The sequence below is a fragment of the Neolamprologus multifasciatus genome, chromosome 18 (genome assembly GCF_963576455.1).
Source record: "Neolamprologus multifasciatus chromosome 18, fNeoMul1.2, whole genome shotgun sequence".
NCBI classification, from domain to species: Eukaryota; Metazoa; Chordata; class Actinopteri; order Cichliformes; family Cichlidae; genus Neolamprologus; species Neolamprologus multifasciatus.
Genome location: NC_140456.1, coordinates 1,351,454 through 1,371,476, shown reverse-complemented (window position 1 = coordinate 1,371,476; position 20,023 = coordinate 1,351,454). Strand labels below are relative to the sequence as shown.

The window sequence follows — 20,023 nt, the reverse complement described above, 5'->3', positions numbered from 1 at the left end:
ATAAGAAGCCTTTGTGTATGTGTGTGTGAGGGCTGAGGCCTGGGCTGAACTTGTTTGTGGAACTGTGTCCACATCTGAGAGAAAATCCACCCACGGACTCATCAGGTGTTTGCTCCTCCTTCCACTCCTGGTTTTGCTTGAACTGTCATAACACAGTGCATTATGGGACATAAAGTGGTCGCCATGGTTGCCTGCTGCAGTATAAACTGTCACAACCGCACACTTGACCAGAAGGGGACCCCCAGGGAAACGGCGTCAGGTTTTTTCAGTTTCCCATGTGGACCACCATGAGGAGGTGGCGTATGGCCTGGGTGGAGGCTGTGAGGTGGAAAAGCTTCACCTTCAGAGACATCTTCATAAACATGTTGGTGCGCTCGCAGCACTTTCAGATTAAAATCAGTCTAGAATCTAGTAATCATCCAGGCCGCAGCCCGCCTACTGGTGACCTCAGCTAAAATGTACTTACGACTCCCTGATAGGTCAGCAGGCGATGTCCTTAACTTCTATTGGTAGTTATTTGCTTCACTCACCTGAGACTTGAGCGGTTTAACTCTGCAGTCGTACACCCGCTGCTGCTTCAGTCATGAATTTGACCAAAGGTCTGTAGTCGTTACGTGGCTTCAGATCGCAGCTCTGGGATACCTGATGGACGCCTCATGGTCCTCTCACTTCTCACCTGATGCGCTCCCTTTGGAAACTCTCCATCTGAAAACTGGGTGGTAGCCAGAGACCCGACCATCATCAGCTCTCATCGCTGGATTAGCCGCTGCAGGAAGTTTAGCTGGTCTGAAACAGAAGTTTGACGTCCGTCGTGAAACCCCCGAAACACACACACAGCAGTGAAAGAAATGTTATCAGGTTTCTTTGACAGAAGAAATTTTATTTCTACAGGTTCATTTACAGCAGTGAGTGATACAGTGAAAAGACTGTAACCATAAAAAAGACAAAAATATAAACTAAGCAAAAAAAATTCTATTAAAACTGACCAAACAGGAAGTGTTTTCATGGAGAAACACTGATGTAAAAAAAGACTCTTTGGAAACATATACTTAAAATAATGAGAAAACTATTGTAATATTAGACACTACACTAATGGTGCGGGAGCTGGAACACTTCCTGTAAATCCAGCCGCACAAAGAAAGAAACGTAACGCATAAACATGCAAACAAAGACAGAGTAAGAGGGAACCTCTGCTCAGCTCAGGCCAGTTTTATTAATAGAGCAAGTTCCAGTGTTGGGGAGTAATGGAATACATTCAAAATACTAAATATGAGTAACTGTATTCTGTTACAGTTACCGTTTAAAAAGAAATTAGAAAACAGTTACTTTGTTGAAATAAATGGATTACATATGATACATACATGTGTTTCATATGTTCGGCTGTCCCCTCTTTAATTTTTAAACGCATTGTCAGAAACCCAAACAAACACACAATAAAGGCTCTAATGCAAGCGTCCTGTTAATGTTGGTGGCATCAGTTACGCAATGGACCTGGAGCCAGCACAACAGAACCAACAGTGCACAGGTAGGAATACATTTATTACTTGGAATTTCCAACAATACTTCATATTTAAAGAAGAAAGGGATGAAATCTGACCGTGCAATGAAAACTCTGTTTGTCAGCAACCAAGCTGCTCTCAGCGTCAAAAGACTCCAACCTAAAGAAACATCTGGAAGTAAGCTCTTTATTGAAACTAACGTTAGTCTACTGCAGCTACCTTGTTTTAGTTGTGGTAGCTACCTGGGTTATGTGCCACTTCAGTATCTTCGATTTTACTAATGCTGTGTGATTTATTACTATTAGACTGCAGACTGTTCGACTTGGTGGAAAGCATTAACAGCCTGCTAGGTGCAAATAATCATGTGCAGTTCCTAAAGCAGTCTATGAACTAACCTCAGCTAACGCCAGCTAACAATATTAGCTCAGTGGCAAGTAGCCTTCAGTAATAGTAATAAATCACACAGTACTCCATGTAGTTGTAAAAACCATGACAATATATCAAGTAATCTAAAGTATTCAGAACATGTTACTGACATTAAGTAATTTAAAGAAATATGTTACAAACTACATTTTGGGGCATGTATTATGTAATCTGTAGTGGAATACATTTTAAAAGTAACCTTCCAACACTGCCAAGTTCACAATAACAGTCATCTCAAAGAGCTTTATGGGTGAGGTTCACATCCCAGAATGAGGTCTGCAGATTTTTGCTTTCAATGATTCAAAAAATAATTAGGATTAAACCACTTTTTATTTTAACTATAAGGGTTTTGTGTGTGTGTGTGTGTGTGTGTATGTGTTTGTATACAGTCAGTAAAAAGACATTTTAAGTTCAATAACTGGCCAATAATGATCTAAGTAATTGTGACTATGATTATCTCTATAACAGTAGCCTTAACCACACTCTTACAGAGAACCAATCAGACACATGGAGCACTGTGGGGAGGAAGAACTCCCTTCTAACAGGAAGAAACCTCCAACAGGACCAGGCCAAGCGAGGGGCAGCCTGCACAACTGCCATGGGGGGTGACGAGAAAAAGAAGAGAGATAAGAAAAAGTAAAAGCCTTAACATGTTGTAACATTAACTTCTTTTTCTAACAGCACAAAAGTGAACAAAAGAGGAGATGAAAGGCAGCATTTTTCAAAATATGCAACGTGTTTCTGTAAAAATCAAAACTTACAGACGGGACAAATCTGACGGCCTCACTGTCTCTGAAAGATCAAATCATTATTCATTTGATGCATCGAGTACTTTGTCACATGCAATAAACTACAGAGCTCTGAGATCTGAAAGTTCCTCTGTTAACCTCTATTATTTTCCTAAGCGTCACTTGAAGATAATCCTACAGAGATGTTTCAGGACGACGATGTCTCGCCTGTGTGAGTTCGCATGTGGCGCCACAAATGACTGCTTTGAACAAAGCTTTTCTCACACATTTGGCAAGAATACCGCTTCTCACCTGTGTGAGATCTCATGTGGGAAGTCAAATGATGCCTTTGACTGAATGTTTTGTCACATGTTTTACACGAGTATGGCTTCTCACCCGTGTGAGTTCTTACGTGTACAGTCAAGTGACCACTGCGACTGAATGTTTTCCCACATATTTCACAGGAATACGGTTTCTCACCTGTATGAACCGAGGTGTGACTTTTAAAGGTCGATAAGACAGAAAATGCTTTCCCACAGATGTTACAAACATACGGTTTTTCCCCTGTGTGAGTTCTCATGTGACACTTCAACGTTGACGCGTCAATAAATCTTTTCTCACATACCTCGCAAGGATAAGGTTTCTCACCTGTGTGAATTCTCATGTGGGTGGTTAAGTGCACTTTTCGAATAAAACGCTTCCCACATGTTTCACAAGAATAGGGTTTCTTACCGGTGTGAATTATCATGTGAAATTTGAGCCTTGATGCATTTATAAACGTTTTCCCACAAGTGTAACAGGGATAAGGTTTCTCCCCTGTGTGCGTTTTCAAGTGGGCATTAAAGTGGCCCCTTCTATTGAAACCTTTCCCGCAGGTTTCACAAGAAAACATCTTCTTACTTGCATGAGTTCTCATGTGGGCATTAAAATTACCAACTCGATTGAAACTTTTCCCGCATGTTTCACATGTGTATGGTTTCTCACCTGTGTGAATTCTCACGTGGTCCACTAAATTGCATCGATGATTAAAACCTTTCCCACACGTTTCACAAGCATAGGGCTTCTTACCCGTGTGGTTTCTCATGTGGGCATTAAAATTACCAACTCTGTTGAAACTTTTCCCGCATGTTTCACATGTGTATGGCTTTTCACCAGTGTGAATTCTCATGTGGTCCACCAAATTACACCTGTGAGCGAAACCTTTCCCACATATTTTGCAACAGTATCTTTTGTCAACTGTCTGAATTCTTTCAAGATATTTCATTGTGTAAATACGATAGTACTTCTTCCCATTCTCAGCGTCAGGAGGGCTCAGAGGGGAGAGCAGAACATTGTTTGGTCCTGCTTCACTGCAGCCATCTTCCTCTTGAACAGGAGTCACCGTAAAGGTATCAGTCTCCTCCTTCAGCACGACCTGCTCTCCGTCCTGACTGGTGCAGGGTTCCTTCCCTTCTTCTTTAATCTGTGAAGATTCTGGGTCCTCTGGACTGGTGCTAACTTCTTCCTCCTCCTCTTTTATCTGTGGAGGTTGGGGGTTCTGACTGGTGCAGAGTTCCTCCTGTTCCTCTTTAATCCGTGGTTGCTGTGGTTCATCCTGGTCCACCCCTGAGGGTCTCTCCTGGTCAGTAAGAATCTCCTCCTCTCCATTTTCACGTTGCTGTGGGAGGTCTGGAGGAACAAAGGCAATACGTTACTACACAAATGAAATCTGAAGTGTGCCAAATAATTTGGGCGACACATTTTCAGTCAGAGCAGACCTCAAAGCGGCTAACGGCAGATCAAACATTAGCCGACTTCCTAACTTCATTACAGAGCATAAACCATTAGAGAGGAGTGTTTTATCTCGCTGATCTTTAGGAGAGAAAAAGGCTGAAGAAGCATGAGTCTGTTACACTGCCATAAATTCAACGTGCAGTTAGTCATCACTATTGCTTACAGGCAAACACTCTCTGTCACTTTACTCATAGATACCTGTTTGTTTCCTGTCATTTTTGTCCATAGGACAAACAACAATGTATTTTAAGTAGGGCTGGGCGATAGGGCCTAAAATTCATATCGCGATATAATTTGAAGCATGTGCGGTAACGATATATATCACGATATATTATTTTCTTCTGTATAACGTATTGTCCACACTATAAGGCACACTTACAATCCTTTAATTTTCTCAAAAATCGAGAGTGTGCCTTATGTATGAATTCTGGTTGTGCTTACTGACCTCGAACTGATTTTGGCTGCAGAAATCTGTTAAAAAATGTTTTAGTACAACTTTGGTAAGCTGCACTGCTTGATGGATCGTCAGAGCATTACAGCTGCCATAGTGAGGAGCTTCACGGAGTAATCTGGGTCCAAAACTCCGTCCACTTCAGGTCCCAAAGTCAAATGAACATTAAGAGTTAAAAACTGTCTAAATTCTTTCATCTTTAATTAAATCATCAGCGTTGCTGCTTTATCGGGTGTAACAATTAAGTTTAACATCCAGGCATCCATGAAAACAGAGGTTATTAAATTTAACGGAGTTAGAAGCTAACAGGAAGTTAGCTCGCTACTTTACACCTAAACATTTGATACCATGTTCTGACTGAGAGATTTATGAAACTAATTCAAACGTACAGCTCTGCTGTCACTTCCAACATAAATGAAGACAGAAAACTAAACAGCAGTGACGTTTGTAGGGTTACTGAAGTTGGACTACCTGGTATATAATGTTGTGCTACGTGATTGCTAGCGACACAGCTATGTTAGCATAACATTAGCACAGTGAAGCTGGAGGATGAACGCTAACTTTTTTTCCACTGATAAAAGTTAACGTGAGGGATTCTGGTGGTCAGGGACAAATGCAATCATAGCAGGATGCTATACACGGCCAAACTTCAGTCAGGAGAACAACTGAGATTATTCATCCACAATACGAGGTTAGTCATTAATATACTGCAACAACATGGAATAGAGCAGCTGCGAGAGAATTCAACATTAATGAATCAATGTTACGGAAGTGGAGGAAGCGCAGTTTTTGGCTTTCCTCGTATTTCAAAAGTGCTTCATCTCTTTGCTATGACTGTCACCCGCCATAATTTGCAGATGATAATGGTCGTAGCCGCTGCGATGCTTTCGACCAAAACAGACGCAGCTTGATGACATCATCAACATGCGCTATCGCGATAGAGCGATATAGTCAAAATCTCTATCGTTGGCCAAATTTATATCGTTTCTATCGCCCACCCCTAATTTTAAGCACCAGTAAGTGAAACTTTTGTGGTGGTGAGAATAAGGAACGGCGGGACCACTGAATATCATTTTGAGCCATTTTTATTCACACTCACCACAACAACAACCACACACACCTGAGTCCCCGTGTTTTAACCCGGCGGGCGTGATTAGCAGACCACGCCCCACCACACCTTATTTTACCAAACTGTGAAACAATGTTTTTATCAGAAAACTGGTGAGTTTTCTTCGGTGGAAGGCCAAAACCTCATAGATCCCAAAACATTTTTTAATTGCTGCATTTCTGAAGTTCTCCCTGACAGTGAGACATCCTCTCTAATAAAACCATCATCTCACAATGACATATCAATTCCAGATCTGAATCTCCAAGTTAATTAAGTGTGCTGATGCAACAGCTCACTTCTAAATTTTGAAGCAAAACGCCTCGCAGCTTTAAGAAACGCGCCCTGTTATATTATTGTGTGAGGCTTGATGGGGAATAGTGTGCTATGACTTTCGGTGGTGATTCGTCACATGATTTTCACAAAATCCAAAAAACACAGAGTGTCCGAAAAAAGGGGCACCAATTTTTATCTAGAATTTGACTTTTCAAGGAATTTTGTTGCCACTGGATGATGTCATCACCTGCTCTAAAAACGGAGTCTGGAGAACAAAGTGGAAGAAATGTCTTTCTCTTTATTTCACGCCCAAAACTTTTGCCCTACATGGACCATATGTACAGGCCCTTCTCAAAAAATTAGCATATTGTGATAAAGTTCATTATTTCCTGTAATGTACTGATAAACATTAGACTAAATTAAACCCAAAATTCCTATCTCAAAAAATTTGCATATCATGAAAATGTTCTCTAAACGAGCTATCAACCTAATCATCTGAATCAACGAATCAACTCTAAACACCTGCAAAAGATTCCCGAGGCTTGTAAAAACTCCCAGCCTGGTTCATTACTCAAAACCACAATCATGGGTAAGACTGCCGACCTGACTGCTGTCCAGAAGGCCATCATTGACGCCCTCAAGCAAGAGGGTAAGACACAGAAAGAAATTCCTGAACGAATAGGCTGTTGTATTCAAGCTGTATCAAGGCACCTCAGTGGGACGTCTGTGGGAAGGAAAAGTGTGGCAGAAAATGCACAACGAGAAGAGGTGACCGGACCCTGAGGAAGATTGTGGAGAAGGACCGATTCCAGACCCCGGGGGACCTGCGAAAGCAGTGTCTGGAGTAGAAACATCCAGAGCCACCGTGTGCAGGCGTGTGCAGGAAATGGGCTACAGGTGCCGCATTCCCCAGGTCAAGCCACTTTTGAACCAGAAACAGCAGCAGAAGTGCCTGACCTGGGCTACAGAGAAGCAGCGCTGGACTGTTGCTCAGTGGTCCAAAGTACTTTTTTCAGATGAAAGCAACTTTTGCATGTCATTCAGAAATCAAGGTGCCAGAGTCTGGAGGAAGACTGGGGAGAGGGAAATGCCAAAATGCCTTTAGTCCAGTGTCAAGTAGCCACAGTCAGTGATGGTCTGGGTGCCATGTCAGCTGCTGGTGTTGGTCCACTGTGTTTTATCAAGCGCAGGGTCAATGCAGCTATCAGGAGATTTTGGAGCACTTCCTGCTTCCATCTGCTGAAAAGCTTTATGGAGATGAAGATTTCATTTTTCAGCACGACCTGGCACCTGCTCACAGTGCCAAAACCACTGGTAAATGGTTTACTGACCATGGTATTACTGTGCTCAATTGGCCTGCCAACTCTCCTGACCTGACCCCCGTAGAGAATCTGTGGGATATTGTGAAGACCCAACACTCTGGGTGAGCTTAAGGCCGCTATCGAAGCATCCTGGGCCTCCATAACACCTCAGCAGTGCCACAGGCTGATTGCCTCCATGCCACGCCGCATTGAAGCAGCCATTTCTGCAAAAGGATTCCCGACCAAGTATTGAGAGCATAACTGAACATAATTATTCAAAGGTTGACTTTTTTTGTATTGAAAACACTTTTCTTTTATTGGTCGGATGAAATATGCTAATTTTTTGAGAAGGACCTGTACATCACAGGATAGCCATCGTATTCCTCTACCAAGCAGTGTCATTCTCACTGAGATGGGAAGTTGCTGCTGCTCACAGTGAAATTATTTTTCCAATAAAATTCCGAGTTTTCTCTTGTGAACATTTGTTGCAGAGCCACATTTCTGTTTGCCAGGCTCATTCTAGGTCTGACGCTGAGGTACAGCTGTGTGTGTCTTATGTTCTAGGTTTAGTCATATAACTCATATCAATATCAGCACCTTTGACGTTTTTAAGTAGCTACATATAAAGTGACTTTGTGTTAATTACAGATGTTCAGAGGATCCGTTTGCCATCGACCAAGACAGGAAACTTCTTAGGAAAATTAAAATTTACTTGATTATTATTTAAATGATTATTTATGTTTTGTTTGTTTTTATGAATAATGAATAAATATGAATTTTTGCCTGGGGGCCAACAGACTCTACAATCACCACTGGAGGTTTTTGGTTTTAAATAACTACTCTCGCCACAAGGGGGCAGTGATGCAAAATTCCTTTTACTTTTAACGCCCTTCAGGCCCTCAGAATAACAAATATTAACCTGGAAATTAGAATTTTAATACCTGGGGGAATTTTTTCCCGTCACTGCTTACAGATCTCTACTGAAACTCAAAAACCTATTACTGGTTCCACCTATTTCCTGACCAGGCTCCGGATCACGGGGGCCTCCCTCTTCCCAGCCAGCTTCTCCAGCTCATTCCAAGCCACCTGAGACGTAATCTCTCCAGTGTGCCCCACGTCTGCCCTGGAGGCTTCTCCTGGTAGGACATGCCTGGAACACCTCACCCAGGAGCCATCCTGGCCAGATGCCCGAATATCTCCACTTGCTCCTTGAGGAGCTCTGAGACGCTCCTGAATAACCAAACTCCTCACCCTCCCTCTGACGCCGAGTCCAGACACCGTTTGGACGACGCTCGTGTTCTCCGCCTTCATCGGTGATCTCACTCACTCAGTTTCTGCCCACAGCTCATGAATATCAAACAATAACAGATGTACTAAGCTGTGGTCTACACTCACTGGCCACTTTATTAGAGACGCCTGTGCAGCTGCTCATTAACACTAATTTCTAATCAGCCAATGACACGGCAGCAGCTCAGTGTATGTATGCATGTAGAGATGGTGATGACATCAGCCGAGGGTCAAACTGAGCATCAGAAAATTGAGGAGGAAGAAGAAACTCCTATTTCAGAAACTGCTGATGGGCTGATTTTTCCCACACAAACATCTCAGAGTTTACAAAGATGTAGGGCCGGGCGATATGACCAAAAATACTTACAACGATACACATTTGAAAATTTGCCAAAACGATATCACTGACGATATAATTGATTCGAGACAAAATAACAAGCAGCTGTTTTTATATATAACATTTTAACAGTGCAAATGCAAATTCTTTGCTGACAGTTTAACCAAAAGGCATTTCCAGTGGAAATTGGGCTGACATATGCTGAGCATAGCCATGTATAATAACCACAAAAGGTAAAAAGAGGAGCTTTGAAACATGGAACTGCAGTAAAAACAGTCAGATACGTCTAACTTTACTCAACTCATTCTTCTTGTTTCCTCCACTTTTGTACCATCGACTCATTAATGCTGAATTCTCTCACAGCTGCTCTGTTCTACTGCACGACCGACAGCCTTGAGTTTAAAATACACAAACAATACGGTAACGTCATGTTGAAGCACGGTACGTATCACTCCACGAGGCTCCGCCTACGATGGCCGTAATGCTCCGACAGTCCATCAAGCGGTGCGGCTTCGCAGCAAAGTCGTACTGAAACATTTTTGACAGATTTTTGAGCGCCGGACGAAAGCTAAACCAGTTCCACCAGTGAAGCTGCAGCATTTTTACAAACCAGTTCTGGTTCATCCGTTTCATTCAACGATCCACTTTCACTCTTCTCGTTCTCCGTCGCCGCCGTGCTTTTTCTGCCATGTGTTTATGAAAACACTGCGCATGCGCGTTTTACTCATATTCTATCACGATTTTTCATTTTCTTATCATTGCCTAACATTATACGGTGTTACCGTGGACGGTATGATATGGCCCAGCCCTACAAAGGAGGTCTGAAAAAGAGAAACTGTCCAGAGAGCAGCAGTTCTCTGAGAGGAAGTAGCTTCTTTGTGTCAGAGGAGAAAGGCAGAACTCTGACAGGACGACAGCAGTAACTAAAATCGATGCTCGTCACATCCAAAGTGATCAGAAGAGCATCTCTGAATGGGCGGCATGCTGAAGCCTGAAGCAGAAGACCACACCGCTGTCAGCGCGAACAAGACACTGAGGCTACAGTTTTCACAGTTTCACTAAAACTAAAACACAAGAAGGAAAAACGTTTCCAGGTATGATCGGTCTCGAGGTCAGAGTAACCATGGAAACATGGATCCATCCTGCCGCTGGTGTAACGCTGCGGGGAAATCGTCTCAGATGACTATTACTGTTCTGCATCTCTGTGTCAGTGAGAGGACGAATAGAAACATTCGCTGAATCAGGAGCAAACATGTGACCTCAAATCGCTTTCTGACTTTAAAGCCACAATTTTAGACAAGTGGAGGCTCCACCAGCTGTTCAGATAACACACCACCTTCATCTTCCATTAATACCATTCTCACACTGCTTTAATTCATCACAAAGCAGCCTCTACACACATGTGCACTGATATTGATCCATGAAACACAGATAAGGAAACAGTCGTCTGCAGAATGATTCCTTTGACTTTTGATTGGCCAACAGTAAATACTTTAACTGGTAGTTTATTAGTTTTATATTTTAACTGTAACACATTTCAGGTTCTTCAGGCAGGGAGGAGTGCAGCGTGCTGTCAGCATATTTATCAGAATAAAACAGCAGCATGTTCTAATCTGGTTTTCTCCTCTGTCACAGTCACTGCATCACACTGATATGAAATCAGAGCGTCAATGAGCGAGAACAGCGTCACACAGTTTGGATATAATAGCAACAGGAACTTGTTCTTTCTAAAAGTACAACAAAATGTTGTTTTTGCTCAACTTTCAGCTTTAATGTGTGACATCATTAGATTCTTAAAGAGCAGGATGTGCCTCGTGTCTGAGAAGCTGTTCGACCAGGAGGGGTCTGGTTGACCCCCCAACCTGCTGTCAGACTTCACGAGCTCCGTGTTCACAGAGATTTACCCTCAAACTGAAGAATCGAGCTCAGTGAAGCCGTTTACATTTCTACAGCTCTACTATCGAGCCGTCACACCTTCGTGGACCCTTAATAAACCACTGACAGCAGGCAAACTTACATCAGTACTGCCAACGCATAGCCCAGAGGCGCAGGTTTGACACCAAAGGGGGGCGAAAGCTGAGGATGACGCCGGAAGTGACCCCGTGACTCTCGGCCATGTTGGCTCAGGCTGTCCGCGCGGACACCCGCGTGCCAGACCGCTGTGGCACAACTCCTCGCTAGCTTTTCGGCACGTGCAAGTTTAACACACCTGTGAGGAGCAGCTTCCGCTGCAGCCGCCGGTGACGGTCGAGCTCCTCCTCGTACTGCACGAAGGTTTTCTCCACCTCGCTGAAGATTTCCTCCGCGGCCGCCGTCAGCCTCCGCTGGATAAAGTCCTTCAGATACTCCAGAGTACACATGACTACTGCAGTAACCCGAGTACTGAGCGGGGGGAATACTACACCGTCCTCCGGCTCGGTCCGCGCCTCACGAGAGCCGCTGCTGCAAACCTAGTTCTTCTACGCATGCGCCCAAAGGGTTCGTCCTCTCCCGGAGTTTCACAATAAAAGCCCTGTACAGACGAAAAGCAACTTAGTGAAATGTCTTAAAGAGACACAGAAGAAAATCGAAAAAAGGGAAAATGAGGATTTCTGCACAAAATAATAATAAATAAAGAACCATATTTTCATATTTGTTCTTGTGTATTTCTTTTATTTGTAGGTCACCACAAGAAAAAGGAAGGATGTACCCGACTGGAGTCTCAACACACATTAAATACATAAAAGTTTAATATAAGTGTAGTGTCCATTTGAACTCCTTACAGTTCTCATGTTATTTATATTTAAAAGGAGCGCACCCAGGACACAAGAGTCAAACCACTTTGTTCACTCCTTTATTTTCCACACAAACCTTCACAATAAATTTCATGAAATAATCACAAATAAATTATTCTCAAATATCAAAATTCAGAATATGTATTCAAGTATGTCACCTCAGTAAAATGTGACTGTAAAGGACACTTACAGGAGTATAAAGTTACAGATGTGTAAAGTTGTCTGGAGCTCGATCCACTTCCACAGCTCTTCTGCTGGGTTCAGCCGTGGACTCGGCTCGTGCCGTCGCAGACCTGAGTTGTGCTGCGTGCTCTTTCTATAGAGAGGAGGCTTCCTCCTGCAATTGTGATGAACTTTAACCTTTGACATGCTAACTGAAGCCTGTAGAGACTGAGATGGAGCTTTTGTTCCAGTTTCTCTGAGAGCTGGATGGATTGAGTCTGCTGGGATTCTCCAGCAGAGAAGGACTGGGGGAGAGAGGGAGGCCTGGGGGAGAGAGGGAGGCTCCTTCACGTGCTTGTCTGACTCTAGAAGAGAAACTTGAGCTTGTTAAAAGCTCCTCAGTGTTTCTGCTGGTTTATAATGTTGTTATTTACACACAGACCAAGAAAACATCCAAACACACGAGCCGCTCCACTGCTCAGTCTTTACACTCGTTTATTTCCCAGAACACAAACTCAGTGACAGATGTCGGTGATCCGATGTTCCACAGCGAGAAGAACCCGCTCGGAGAACTAAAGAGGAACAAACAGGCTAACAGACGGGCTCACACAGAGCCACCGAGACTTCATGAAAACATGAAAGATCCACGTTTTTCTGCCTTAAACTGTTGGTTGTTTCCCTCAGATTGAAACAGACTCATTACACATGAGACTGCTGCTGAAGCGCGGTCCAGTCGATATGTCCACACGTTTTCTGCCCGTCGGTGCTTCAGGACGACCACGTCGCTGCGTGGTGCAGTAACGCTGACACAGTCACGGCCTCTCAGCTGTGAGGTTCTCACGTGGATTTTAAGGACATGCTGTAACTTTTCTTCCACATATTGCAGCTCTGTGCAAAATGTGCTTTGTGCCTTTTGAGTGATGAGAACTCAGAGAACCTGGTCCCACAGCTCTTACAAACATACGGCTTCTCCCCTGTGTGAGACCTCATGTGGCGTAACAGATTACTGCCTCGGTTGAAAGACTTCCCGCACGTTTCGCAGGAATAGGGCTTCTCACTCGTGTGGATTTTTGTGTGGGATAATAAATTACTGCGCCGTTTGAAAGACTTGCCACACGTTGGGCAACAAAACTGCTTCCTTCCTTCCTCACTTTCCTCATATGTAGCAGTCACCATGAAGGCATCAGGCCCCCGAGAGAAGAGCTGCTCCATGTCTGGTTCACTGTGCTCTCCTTCCTCAGCAGCAGTCACCATGAAGGTATCCGTCTCCTCCTTCAGTCCCAGCTGCTCTCCCTCCTGACTGCTGCACAGTTCCTCCTGTTCCTCTTTAATCTGTGGAGCTTCTGGTTCCTCCTGCTCCACACTGGAGCTCCTCTCCTGGTTCCAGAGCTGCTGCTCAGGGGGAACCTCCTCCTCCTCACCAACAGACTGCTGTGGGACATCTAAACAAAGTTGCACAAGAAATAAGTTAACAGTATGATGATAGTAAAACCCACAGAGATCCTGATGAGGGTTCGTGAACTCTGTGGTTCACTCACACACACACAAAGGTCAGGAGCATCAAATTTAACATCCAGTTTTTAAATATGAGACATAAAAAAAGAAAGAATGGTTTCCCCCATTGGGGAGATGTTTCAGCTTATAGGTGTATAACAAATCCAGCCATCCATGAAGTTCCTCTGACTCATCCAAGCTGGGTCAGAGGGGTCTCAGCAGACGTGCCCTCCCTGCAGAAGGTGAGGAGGAAACAAACGCTGATGATCTGGCAGCTCTGTCTCCCAGCAGGCCGTGGACAGAGTTTCATTCCTGCTTATTGGATTCTACAACTAACTTCTCATAACTGGAGGAGTCGGTTTGTTGTGTGGAGGCAAAAACAAAATGATGTTATGTGGTGTTTATATTAGAAATATGTTCGTTATTATTATGACCAGTGTTGGTCAAGTTACTTGAAAAAAGTAATCAGTAAATAATTACTGATTACTTCCCCAAAAAAGTAATCCCGTTACTTTACTGATTACTTATTTTCAAAAGTAATTAATTACTTAGTTACTTTTTAAAAACAGGATTTACAACCTGAATAGGTGATAAAGTGATAGATCTTTCAGCCCAATTCTACTTTTTCTGCATAATCATCATACAAAATGTAATCAAATGGAAAAGTCTCTTTTTAAAACTTGTTTTATTAGTTTTAATCTTTTAACTTTATGCATCAAACAAACATTTAATTATCTGCAACATTCTCTGACTGGAAGAAATTTGTTTAATATTTAAACCTATTTTCTGCACATTCCAGCACATAAAATAAAATATTTTGTGTGTTTACACTCAGTCTTTCAAATAGATGCAAGTAAAACACAGCAGAAAATAAATAAAGTCAAAGACTAGCGGTCCTGTTGCTCTATTTTCACCTGTAAAGCAGGAGTGGGGTAGGCGGAGGTTTACCCTGGTGCAGGTGTGCCCTTCTTTTTACAACTTCTTTGTAAAAAGAAGTTTTCTTCCCACGCACAACGGACACTAATGTTTTTGTCACTTTTTATGGAATCAAACTCAAAGTAAGGTCAGTACTTCCACGCTTTAAACGCTGCACGCTCATACTCTCTCTGCACTCGATATATGATCCATTGTTGATCTGCACACAGCTGTTGTCACGAACGTCGCACTCGCTTACGTCACTGTCATGAGACATTCTCGCAAAAAAAATCACGTTTTTAGTAACGCAGTAACGCAGCGTTCCTACGGGAAAGTAACGGTAATCTAATTACCATTTTTGCAATAGTAATCCCTTACCTTACTAGTTACTTGAAAAAAGTAATCGGATTACAGTAACGTGTTACTGCCCATCTCTGATTATGACTGCAGATTATATCAACAAGGACGCTGATTAAATATTGACCAATAACTGTGGTGAAGCGGCGGGACATGCGCACTTCTTCCCACTCCTTTCCTTGTATGTTATTTTGTAAAGCTGTTTGTTTGTCTTTGTTAAATTAACTTCGGTTTATTGTTTACATGTTTGGAATAAAATGAACAAACAAAGATGTCAATAATTGACTTTGTACTACTGACGGCAGCGGATCCAGCCAACCACCGATCGGCTCGTGCATCAGCCAGGTGTGTTCAGGTGAGCTGACGCGCAGCCTCCCTGTTGTTGCCGAGCTCAGCTCATCAGTTAGTTTCTGGCACCTGTGCGGCACGTTCATGGGCGGAGCAGGTACACAGCTGTGCTGCACACATTCCAAGTTTTACCACAGTTTACGTTCACTGCCGCCATCTTGGATGTGGGCTCGTGTGCTACGTTTCATAATAAAATTCCGACTCCCAGTTTGACCTCGAACGCAGCACCGCTGGCTGATTTCCGGCACGTGCAGGTTTTACACACCTGTGAGGAGCAGCTTCCGCTGCAGCCGCCGGTGACGGTCGAGCTCCTCCTCGTACTGCACGAAGGTTTTCTCCACCTCGCTGAAGATTTCCTCCGCGGCCGCCGTCAGCCTCCGCTGGATCAAGTCCTTCAGATACTCAAGAGTACACATGACTACTGCAGTAGCCCGAGTACTGAGCGGGGGAATACTACACCGTCCTCCGGCTCGGTCTGCGCCTCACGAGAGCCGCTGCTGCAAACCTAGTTCTTCTACGCATGCGCCCAAAGGCTTATTCGTGTCCCAGAGTTTCACAATAAAAGCCCTGTACAGACGAAAACCAAATGTAAAATGTCTGAAATGGAGAGAAGAGATTTGTGGCAGGATTAAGATGAAAAACTTGCTTCATGAGTCAGAATCATCCAAAGTTTTAAAGCTAAACCAAATAAACCCGCAGAAGAAATAATTTGTCTTGTTTTTCCAAGTTATCTAATAAAAGCTTCACACTTTACTCATCAGATAAGCTTTGTTTTTATAAAGTACATCCATCCATGAAGCAAAGAAATTATTTTAAAAATGCAGTAAAAACAACAAAGACACATTTTCATATTTGTTCTTTATTCTGTAGGGTACCAGGCTGACAACACGCTGTACACCTGATATTTATACACCTGATGAAAATGTGTTTAATCTTTCTGCCGTCTGGTTTAAACCCTGTGTAGTCTGGAGCTGTAGAGTCCAATAACACAGCATCCACCCCATGATTCAGCTGAGAACACTTGCAAATCCGCTCCACGGACGAGCAGGTGGATAGAGAGAGAGTCCCAGATAAGTGGGAGAAAACTGATGGGCTAAAATGAGCTCGTGGCACAGCCACACTAAAGTTCAGGAGCACGTGAGCCACAGCGACGAATGTAAAGGTGAAAATGTTCGTCGGACTCTGGAAGGAAAGAGAACTTATAGAAGCTGCTTGTTGAAAACTTCAGACTCCCAGTGGCTTCCCCTCCACTTCCCACTGTTGTGACAAAATCCCACAGAGGCTGTTGTGGAAATTGACATTACCACAGGAACCACATACAGGCACACGGACTCAAAACATATCTTTAGACTCAAAAACATACGCCCACTCCCACTGCTAGTGCCACTATCTCTAATTCAGTGACGGATGTCATGGTGCACAGCAAGAGGACGTCTCCGCTGCGTGGTGCAGTAACGCTGATACAGTCACGGCCTCTCAGCTGTGTGGTTTCTCAGGAGGAGGTTTTCTTCCACATTCAGCAGCTCCTCCTCTGTGCCTTTTAAGTGACGACGAGTCAGCGAACCTGGTCCCACAGCTCTTACAAACATAAGGCTTCTCCCCTGTGTGAGACCTCATGTGGCGTAACAGATTACTGCCTCGATTGAAAGACTTCCCGCATGTTTCACAGGAATAGGGCTTCTCACTCGTGTGGATTCTTGTGTGGGATAATAAATTACTGCGCCGATTGAAAGACTTGCCACACGTTGGGCAACAAAACGGTTTCTCACCTCTGTGAATTCTGCTGTGGACGTACAAATCAGTTCTTCGATTAAAACCTTTCCCACACGTTTGGCAAGAATACGGCTTTTCATCTGCGTGGATAAACATGTGCATGTTAAACGTTGACAATTTAAAAAATCTCTTCCCACAGATGTTGCACAGGTAGGGCTTCTCGCCGGTGTGCACTCTCATGTGGACCAGCAAAATAGACTTTTGAGCAAAACCTTTCCCACACGTTTTGCAGGAATAGGGCTTCTGGCACGTGTGGACCGCGGCGTGCCGGGTAAGGGTCGACGAGGTCAAGCATCTTTTCCCACAGGTGCTACAAACATAGGGCTTCTCACCTGTGTGTGTTCTCATGTGCACAGTCAGAGCATCCTTCTGAGAGAAACCTTTCCCACACATCTCACAGGGATACGGCTTCTCGCCTGTGTGGATTCTCTGATGTCTTTGCATCCGGGATCTATACTTGAAGCCTTTTCCACAAACGTCACATGCTACAGATTTGCTGGCCGTGTCAGAGTGACGCTGGCTCGGAGAGTCGTCTGCACCGAGACGTCTGCGATTTCTCGTTTTTGGGTTTAAACCGAAACTCACAGTTAATCCCGAGTCAGCATTCTTGCTTCCTTTCTCACTTTCCTCCACCATGAAGGTCTCAGTCTCCTGGCTCACCTCCTGACAGAGCTCCTCCTCTTTAATCTGTGGAGCTTCTGGTTCCTCCTGGTCCACACTGGAGCTCCTCTCCTGGTTCCAGAGCTGCAGCTCAGGGAGAACCTCCTCCTCCTCACAGACATGTTGCTGTGGGACGTCTAAACAAAGGTGCACAAGAAATAAGTTATTATTTCCACTTTTGCATAGAAGAAATAAAAATGACGGATTAGTGAGGCTGAGAAGGAGATGAAGGTAAACTAATATTCTGTCGGTATGTTTGCATTTAGTCCTATTAAGTCTGGTACAAACAGCTGGGGATAAATTAGGCTCAGAGCATTAATGAGGTGACTTGTGCCCGGTGGCTCCACTGACAGAGATCACAGGTTTGAGACCAGGAGGAGACAAACACAGCCTGTCTGTGCTTCCCGCTGATCCCAAGCCTGGATAAATGTGCGGGCAGCATCAGGAGGAGCTGGTAACATGTCACTGAATGAAAACATGGACTCTTCTGCTGAGACTAAATCCACAGGAGTCACACTCGGCTGTGGTTCACTGAAATGGTTTCATGCTACACACCTGTCCTTCGTGTCTTCATCTGTGGGCTGCAGGTGACGTCCTCTTGTTCACGCTGAGGACTGCTCTCGTTCCAGATGACGACGTCTACACTCTCCTCCTTCACTACCAGCTGCTCTCCCTCCTGTTCCTCTTTAATCTGTGGAGGTTCTGGATCCTCTTGGCCACAGAGCTGCTGCTCGGGGAGAACCTCCTCCTCCCTGCTGACATGTTGCTGTGGGACGTCTGCACATGTTTAAAGCACAAGGAAAGCAAAGGTCGAGTGCTTTATTGAAAACACCACATTAAAACATACGACTACTGCTGATTATTTTTATGTGGCCAAAGCTTCAGATATCCATGAAGAAATCTGAAAAAACCGCGGATCCGACTCGACTCTGAAAACGTGAACATTTAAACTGAGCTGACAAAGAAAGGCTCATTTTTTCTCACGTTAAACGATTTGTTTTCTGTTCTTTTGTGAATACAGTCCAGATTTATGACATCAGCACATCACATGTTTATGTGTCTGTATTTCACACAGCATCCTGTCTCTACTGCAACTACCAGGACGGAGACGTGACAGAAGCAACCGTCACACCGGAAGTACTGCGTCACTGAACTCGCTGCAAACACAATGAACATTAAAAGTAAAAAACGTGTGCGCGTGTCCACCGTGACCTCCCCACAGGCTGATTCTGTTCATCATCATCATCATCATCAGGTGACTTCTTCAGTCTCAGACTGCAGGTTTCCAAACAAACAGCACGTGTGCACGATGACTGAAACCGTGACGTCACTTTATGATCACCAATATGCAAATTATCACGATCATCGATCAACAACCACTGATCAAAGACGTGACGTCAGTAATCTGTTAATGCCGTTTGCGTTCGCTGCTGTGTAGCGTGACGCGTTTCTTCTGCCGTTTCTGAGGATTTTAGCCTCAGTGTTTCTGTCACAAAGCCCGTGGAAATGATTCTAGCTTTCCCACAGAGCTCCACGTCACAGACTCACCTGTCCTGTGCAGCTTGATTTCGGGTTTCCAGGTGATATCCAGCAGTCTGCGCTGACGGTCGATCTCTTCCTCGTACTGGACGATCGTTTTTTCAAACTCCAAGAATATTTGTTCAGCAGCAGCAGTTAGTCGCTCGTTGATGAACTCTCTCAGATACTGAACTGAAGGCATTGTTACTGACACAGCTCACACACTCAGCTCACACACAACAAGTTTTCATTGATTACTTCCGCCGAATTTCTTCTTCGTCTGATGAATTTCCAGCAGCTTGTGGACTGTGACATGTAGTGCTGCCCTCTACAGACAGGAGTGTGTTGGGCAGCCGGACTCGATCACAGCCGATCTGCGGTCCGTTTAGACGTTTGAGACTGAAGATTAAAATAAATAAAAAGTAAAAATGAAGAAATTTTCACCAGTTTACAACAAAACAAACTAACAAGCAAGAAAAATTGACAAAAAAGGGCAAGAAGCACAACAACAAACTGCAAAAACAAACAAAATAACAACAATAACAATAATAATAATACATTTTAATTTAAAAATGACCACTAATGGTACATTTCTGGTAGTTTAACAGTATAAAGGTTTTGGAGAAAATAGCCAAATAACAAGAAGGCAAATTTTAAATATTTGGAAAAAATTATGAGAAAATGTTTGTACATGTACAAGAAAAATGGCGTCGAGTGAGTGGGCGTATTTAGGAACAAAACAATTCTGTTTGACAAAAAAACCCCAAAAAACAAATTTTTTCCAAATTTGTTTCTAATTTTAATTTTGAGTTAATGTTGAGTTTGTTGAATTTTACACTCTG

The 20,023-nt window shown here is 43.7% G+C and overlaps 2 protein-coding genes across 2 annotated transcripts; both read right to left on the bottom strand.

Annotated features, from left to right (window-relative positions):
- Positions 1-854: 854 nt before the first annotated feature.
- Positions 855-15,854, bottom strand: LOC146496924 (uncharacterized). Its single transcript, XM_085140331.1, has 4 exons — positions 15,496-15,854; positions 12,957-13,558; positions 11,390-11,630; positions 855-4,318 (listed from the first exon to the last, which is right to left on the bottom strand). Exons 1-4 carry the CDS (start codon positions 15,644-15,646, stop codon positions 2,859-2,861), a joined length of 2,454 nt encoding a protein of 817 aa, XP_084996457.1. The 5' UTR covers positions 15,647-15,854; the 3' UTR covers positions 855-2,858.
- A 233-nt stretch (positions 15,855-16,087) lies between these two features.
- LOC146496923 (uncharacterized) lies at positions 16,088-19,503 on the bottom strand. The gene is made up of 3 exons (XM_085140828.1): positions 19,212-19,503; positions 18,219-18,440; positions 16,088-17,800 (listed from the first exon to the last, which is right to left on the bottom strand). Exons 1-3 carry the CDS (start codon positions 19,381-19,383, stop codon positions 16,707-16,709), a joined length of 1,488 nt encoding a protein of 495 aa, XP_084996954.1. The 5' UTR covers positions 19,384-19,503; the 3' UTR covers positions 16,088-16,706.
- Positions 19,504-20,023: the final 520 nt, after the last annotated feature.